The following is a 6,786-nucleotide window of genomic DNA, read 5'->3' as shown; positions in this document are numbered from 1 at the left end:
AAAGCCTAAGACAGGTATAGAGAAAGTGTATATGGGGGTGTCTCATTTTGTGTTTGGTCATGGAGTCCATTACAAAATGGTGACTGAGTGGAAGCAAGATAGAGAGAGAAGGAGGAGCTAAGCACTCACTGACAATCAATTTTGGGTGAGCTGAGAGTGAGAACACTCCTCCCATAAGAATGGCATCAAGCCACTCATGAGGGACTTATTCTCATGATCTCCAGGCCCTCCGCAAGGCCCTACCTCCAACTGTGGGGATCAAATTTCTTTTTTTTCTTGAGACAGAGTCTCAAGCTGTCACCCTGGGTAGAGTGTCATGGGGTCACAGCTCACAAAACCTCCAACTCTTGGGCTTAAGCTATTCTCCTGCCTCAGCCTCCCAAGCAGCTGGGACTACAGGCACCCATCTTTTCATACTGAACTCTTTGAAAGTAAGGGACTATGAAAGTAAGTAGCCCATGCCTAGGGTGTGGAGAGTTATGTTACACCTGATAGAGTATTACATAAATTATTTGTAATTCTGCACAGCATGTTTTCTATTATCCTTTATTTATTTTTTGATTTAATAATTTATATATTAACTCATGAATATTTAATTGATGCTTTGCATAATAATCCAATATGACATTATTTTCTTGGTGAAACTGTTGCAGTTTTGGCCATTGGGAGCTCTTTCAGTTGGCTCCTGTGTCTCTATGACATACCCCCATCACATTTTTTTTTACAATTTCTTTTTTGTGTGTTTTTTGAAAACATTTTTATTTATTTATTTTTTTTTTAGAGACAGAGTCTCACTTTGTTGCCTTTGGTAGAGTGCGGTGGTGTCACAGTTCACAGCAACCTCCAGCTCTTGGGTTTAGGCAATTCTCTTGCTTCACCCTCCTGAGTAGCTGGGACTATAGGTGCCTGCCACAATGCCCAGCTATTTTTTTTTCTTTTTTTTTTTTTGTTGTTGTTGTTGTTGCGGTTTGGCCAGGGGCGGGGCCGGTGCCCTACTCACTGAGTTACAGGCGCCACCTCAGAAAACATTTTTAACAAGCATGGTGTCAGCCTGCCTGCCCTGTAACAGGAACTGTGTTCAGGAGAGGGGAGTGGGTGTCTCATACTTTCTTTCTCTCCATCTCATCTCAAAAATAATAATAATAATAATAATAATTCAGGGCCACGTGCGGTGGCTCACACCGTAATCCTAGCACTCTCCTTTTTACAGTTTCCTACATTCTGTCACTACTTTATGTGCCAGGTTCATCTTGGTGGTTTATCTTTCTCTTTAGCCCTTTTACTTTCAAAGTATCTATGTTGTTACATGTGAAGTGAATTTCTTGTTGGGTCATATTTCCTTTAGGTTTATCTTTTTTGGGGTTCACTCAGATTCCTAAATCTCCCTTTCCATAGATTGTCCTTCGGTTTTTGATTGTATCTTTTGTTCCACAGGAGTTTTTAGTTTTGATGAAATTCAGTGTGCCTGTTGGTTATTACTTTTGTTGCCCATGGCAAGCAGCCACTGCCCAAATCAATGTCATGAAGATTTTCCCATGTTTTCTTCTAAGAGTTTTAAACTTTTACCTCCTACAGTTAGGACTTTAATACATTTTGAGTTAATTTTTGTATATGGCATACAACCACATTTTTTGCAGGTAGATCTCCATTTTTTTCCACCATGAGTTATTGAAGAGACTGTCCTTTCTCAGATTGAATGGTCTTCTCACCTTTGTTGAAAATTATTTGGCCATGTATGTGAAGGTTTGTTTCTGTGTCCTCTGTTCTATTTCATTGGTCTATCTGCTTTAATGTCAGTACCACACAGTTTTGATTACTGTTGTTTATAGTAAGTTTTAAATCTGGGTAAGTTGGACAAGTAAGATCTTCAAGTTTGTTCTTTTTCAAGATTGGCCTCTTCAGATTTTATATGTTTTATTTTTATTTTTTGTAACAGAGTCTTATTCTGTTACCCAAGCTGAAGGGCAGTGGTGATCATGGCTTGCTGCAGCCTCCAACTCCTGGGCTCAGGCAATTTTTCCTCCTAATTCAGCTTTGCAAGTAGTTAGGAGTACAGGCACATGCCACCATGCCTGACTACAAAAAAATTTTTTTGTTAGGTTACCTCAGCTGGTCTCAAAATCCTGGCCTCAAGTTATTCTCCAGTCTCAGCATTCCGAAATGCTGGGATTATAGGCATGAGCCACCACACCCAACCTCATATGAATTTCAGAAAAAATTTTTTTCTAATTCTGCAACAAAACAAACAATGCCATGGAGAGTCCAGTAATCTGGAGATTATTTTTGCTAGTATTGAAATAATAATAATACTGATTCCGCTGCATGTTTCTGAAGAAGGCACGGGTGAACAGCTTACCGCCTGTGAGAAAAAGGAGCCCTGCCCGCCTGGCTGCGGGTGCCAGCGTCACTCGTCACGTGACTGACATCCGGTTGACGCAAGGAGGACGCGCCTGTAGCCATTGGTCCGAGGTTCCTGCCGCTGTCTCTCTTTCGGCGCGTGGGTGACCTATGTAGAGTTAAGCTCACTGCTGTGTGACGGCAGAGGGCCAGGAAAAGGCGCACTCAATCCGGAGCGCCCGACCTTGACTGAATGTAACTTGTTCTCTCGGTCCAATGGCCCCTGCGGCCCCGCCCCGGCCCTGATGATTTGCTGAGAGCTCCGTTGCTAGGCAACCGCGTCTCGAACTTGCTCTGAAGGCTGGTGGGCGGCGTGGTGGGATTTGGGAGCTCAGGGGGCGCCAGGCCACGAACAGAGCCCGGATGGACCAGTACTGCATCCTGGGCCGCATCGGGGAGGGCGCCCACGGCATTGTTTTCAAGGCCAAGCACGTGGAGGTGAGATTCTACTGCGGCCGGCAGGCTGGTGAGGGTGTGCTGACTCTTCCAGCTGTTTAACGCTCAAACTGCTTCGGTTTCCTACCTTTTTAACATTCAGTACAATTTTTAGGATTTACACGTTTTCTGTACCCCTTTTGGGCAGTTGCGCCTTTCTCTCTGCACAGCTGTCCTGACATCTCATGACCCCTGTGTACCCTGTGGCGGGTCAGACCCGCGAGGCAGAGGAGTGCTTCTGGCCGCCCCGAGGGGTGTATTTCTCCAGCTCCCCCCTCCCGCTTTTTCTCCTTTTTTCTCACTGTTTCTCCCCCATGGCAGTGTTTACCCTGTGGCAGCTCAGACCCATAAGGCTGAGGAGTGCTTCTGGCCGCCCCGGGGGCGTGTGTTTCTCCAGTCGCTCCTCCCTCTTTCTCTCCTCCTCTTTTTCTATTTTCCAGTGGCAATGTCTGCGTTTTTTTCTGCAGACTGGCGAGATAGTCGCGCTCAAGAAGGTAGCCCTGCGGCGACTGGAGGATGGCATCCCCAACCAGGCCTTGCGGGAGATTAAGGCTCTGCAGGAGATTGAGGACAGTCCATATGTGAGTGGGGAGCGGGAGGGTTCTGAGGCATAGCCCTCCTTTCCTTATTCTCAGTCCTTCCTGCCTTCTTTTACCCACTTACCCTTTACTAGCTTTCATAGATATCCTCACTTCTGTCAGTCAGCCACTTTGCTCAGCCATCTGCCTCCTAACCACTATTTTTGCCCCTTTATTCCCACTTGTTCACCATTAACCTAATTATTTCATTACTTGTTCACTTTCACATTTGCCCACCTAGTTCATTATGTACTCAATCATTCAATCACTCACCTACTTTTTTCCTCAAAATATTTAGTGATTTCTAATAATGATAATTAGGACCTTGAGGTCCTCATATGTTCTGCAGACTATGGTAAATGCTTTATGTGCATTGTCATACTGACTCTTCTTAACTACTCTGCAAGGCAGATTTCAGGATCTCCTTTTCTTAAGCATGGGGAGGAAGTTAAGTCAAAAGCTCATGGGCCGGTAGCTGGTCAGTGGAGGCCTTGGCACAGGTCTGATTGAGGAGTTCAGAATTCTTCCCTTGGAGCCTTCAGTAGACCCTACCCTGTGCATGACAGGAAACACTGAGAGGAACACAGCTCTAGTCAGGCTCCTGAGAACTTAAGTGTGGTAATGGAGACAGACAGAGACATCAGGACCAACCTGTATGGTTTGTGCTATGGCATGGTACCAGGAGGGTGGCAGCATCAGTCCTACTCTCTTAGAGTAGGGAATGTACTCAACTTCCCGGAAAGTGACAAGGTTTGGTTTCTATGATCCTCTGACTTACATTTGTTGTCTTCTGGAGGTGTTCATAATATATTTGGTGACAAAAGCATGTTATAAAACTCTGTGACACTTGGGTTTTATTTGAAAGTATTTATATTTGTATGTACCATAACAGTTGTAAAGTCTCACAGAATGCACTCTAACATTTACTATGGGTGGTAAGATCTTCCTTTTGTTTCTTTTTTTCTTTATAATTTTGCGTCTTCTCTGAACATATGCTTGTGTTTTGATTTGTAAAATGATTGTGTACTAACGCAAGGCTTCCTAATAGCATATGTGGGATAAGTGGAGGAAGATCCATAAAGAGGCTGGTGACATGGTCCCCATATCTGGTAGATCAGTAATCCTGAAGGTTCTCTTTAAAATATACTCCAGATTTGCCCCCAGCCCAGGTTATTGTTACCACTCAGCTGAGCAACAGTGGCAGCCTCCATACTGCTCTCCCCAGCCACAGTCCAGAGGGTTCTGTCAAAAATACATGTAAAATCATCCACTCCTCTGCTTAAACAGCCATGTTGACTTCTCCTCACACTTAGAGCACCATCACCATGTGCCCACCAGCTGGCGTCTCCCATTTCTCTCATTCAACACATTCTCAGGCATCTCTCTAGTGACCAGCAGTGACCTAGGCTGTGAGAGCACAAACCAGTGCTGACACATTCTTCCCCTATACCACCTCACATTCTTAAGTCCCTCCAGCCTCATTTGGTGCCAGCCTCAGGGTCTTGGACTCTCTGTCACCCCAGCCCATAGCTTCTTCCCAGATTTCCACCTAAATGGCTGCTTGTCTAGCCCTTCCTTGACCCCACTGCATCTAAATAAATTATCCCTTTCTTCACTCAGAATCATACTACAGTACTCTTATATTTCTGTCTTGTGCTTATCACAACCTGAACGTATTCCATTCATTCATTTATTTGCTAATCATTTTTGTCCCCTTTGCTATAGGTCCCTTAGAGTCCTTGTCTTACAGATCACTGGTCTGTGAAGCCTGGCCCCTCTAATAGTGGTGACCTCAGTGTGGGTGATGTCTCCAGCTGGTATAGCACTGGGAAAGGAGTGATTTCCTTGGTACTGGGATTTAATGGCTTTAGAAGAAATAGGAGATCTGTGTTCATATGTGTCCATCCACATGATTTTCAGGTGTGTGTTCTGGGTTTGGGGACTAGACACTGCCATTAAGTGACCCTCTTTAGGCCTTTTCCATGAATGGTCATGGAGAGTTAGAGTAGGGATCTGCCTGCTTGATCCTTTGTCAGGGCACTGACTAGGAGTCTTGGGGACATAGGGTCTGGTGATGTGAGTCTGAGGGCTAATGAGATGTCTTTCTCTCAGGTGGTGCAGTTGAAGGCTGTGTTTCCACACGGTGCAGGCTTTGTGCTGGCCTTCGAGTTCATGCTGTCAGATCTGGCCGAGGTAGTGCGCCATGCCCAGAGGCCACTGGCCCAGGCACAAGTCAAGAGCTACCTGCAGATGCTGCTCAAGGGTGTTGCCTTTTGCCATGCAAACAACATTGTGCATCGGGTCAGTCCCAGCCTGGGCCACCTTGGGGGACTCACTTGGCTTGAGGGTAACTTGCCCTTGAAGAAGGTGTGGTCAGAGTGGGGACAAAGGTGGTCAGGGCTTTGAGGTAAGGAGCTGGGTATGGCCCTGAAGTCTGTGAGGCCTGGGGCTGACCTGGGTGGTCAGCCTGACAACCTACCCGTCCCAGTGTCCTGTGCAAGATTTGAGGGACTGATGTCTCCTTTGATACCCCCAGGACCTGAAACCTGCCAACCTGCTCATTAGCGCCTCAGGCCAGCTGAAGATAGCAGACTTTGGCCTGGCCCGAGTCTTTTCCCCAGATGGCAGCCGCCTCTACACACACCAGGTGGCCACCAGGTAAGGAAGGCTGGATCTTTTCTATCTTTTTTGCTGGGAAAGAGAGGCTTGAGGACCTTCTGTCCAAATATGGCTTGTGGGATTGGTGTGGAGCTGGGGTAACATTTGGGGGTAACCTTTTGGGGCATCTTCCTTTCAGCCTAGTGGCCTGGCTATGACCACCAGCCCTCTTCTTCACAGGTGGTACCGAGCCCCTGAACTCCTATATGGTGCCCGCCAATATGACCAGGGCGTTGATTTGTGGTGAGACCCTGTGGTGGGGATGGGGTAATGTGGGCCTTAGATTTCTCCTAAGCCGTAGGGTCTCTGAGCTGTTAAATATCTTTTTCTCCTGATGAGAGCTGTAGGTTAAGGGTGTCTTCCATGGTTCGGGTGTTCTGAGAAGTCTGGGGCTAGTGCTCTTCACCATGATGTTTGAGGTGGGTGGGGGTCAGGTAAGACAAAAGTGATAGTCCTAGGTAGGAAGCCTTTGGGCTGGGTGAGGAGTTGATAAGTTGGTCAGAGGCTTAAGGTGGGACGTGTCTAAACTCGTAATATGCAGGGTGATATCTCTGAATGATCAGAGGCCTGTATCCCAGAGTATAAAGACTCTGAGCCTTTTAAGTGGGGGGAGTATGTTTGGCAGTGCTCACATGAATGAAATTTGGGGCTTGTTTGCAATTCTGCCCCCAAAAGTGCAGATGAGCTACGCATCCTAGAGTAGGAGGCTCTGAGAAGT

The 6,786-nt window shown here is 46.4% G+C and overlaps 1 protein-coding gene across 2 annotated transcripts in view; it reads left to right on the top strand.

The window, feature by feature from the left end:
• The first annotated feature begins 2,509 nt into the window (after window positions 1-2,509).
• CDK20 (cyclin dependent kinase 20) overlaps window positions 2,510-6,786 on the top strand; it is a 44,605-nt gene continuing 40,328 nt past the window's right edge. For both annotated transcript variants that reach the window (XM_053578603.1, XM_053578593.1), the window contains exons 1-5: window positions 2,510-2,835; window positions 3,300-3,413; window positions 5,523-5,711; window positions 5,947-6,068; window positions 6,249-6,311. In XM_053578603.1, coding sequence (XP_053434578.1) covers window positions 2,761-2,835; window positions 3,300-3,413; window positions 5,523-5,711; window positions 5,947-6,068; window positions 6,249-6,311 — 563 coding nt within the window. In that variant the 5' untranslated portion in view covers window positions 2,510-2,760. The remainder of the gene's footprint in view (window positions 2,836-3,299; window positions 3,414-5,522; window positions 5,712-5,946; window positions 6,069-6,248; window positions 6,312-6,786) is intronic.

This window comes from Nycticebus coucang, chromosome 2 (assembly GCF_027406575.1).
Source record: "Nycticebus coucang isolate mNycCou1 chromosome 2, mNycCou1.pri, whole genome shotgun sequence".
Classification (NCBI taxonomy): domain Eukaryota; kingdom Metazoa; phylum Chordata; class Mammalia; order Primates; family Lorisidae; genus Nycticebus; species Nycticebus coucang.
Note: the sequence above shows the minus strand (reverse complement) of the source record. Positions and strands in the feature narration are given on the sequence as shown.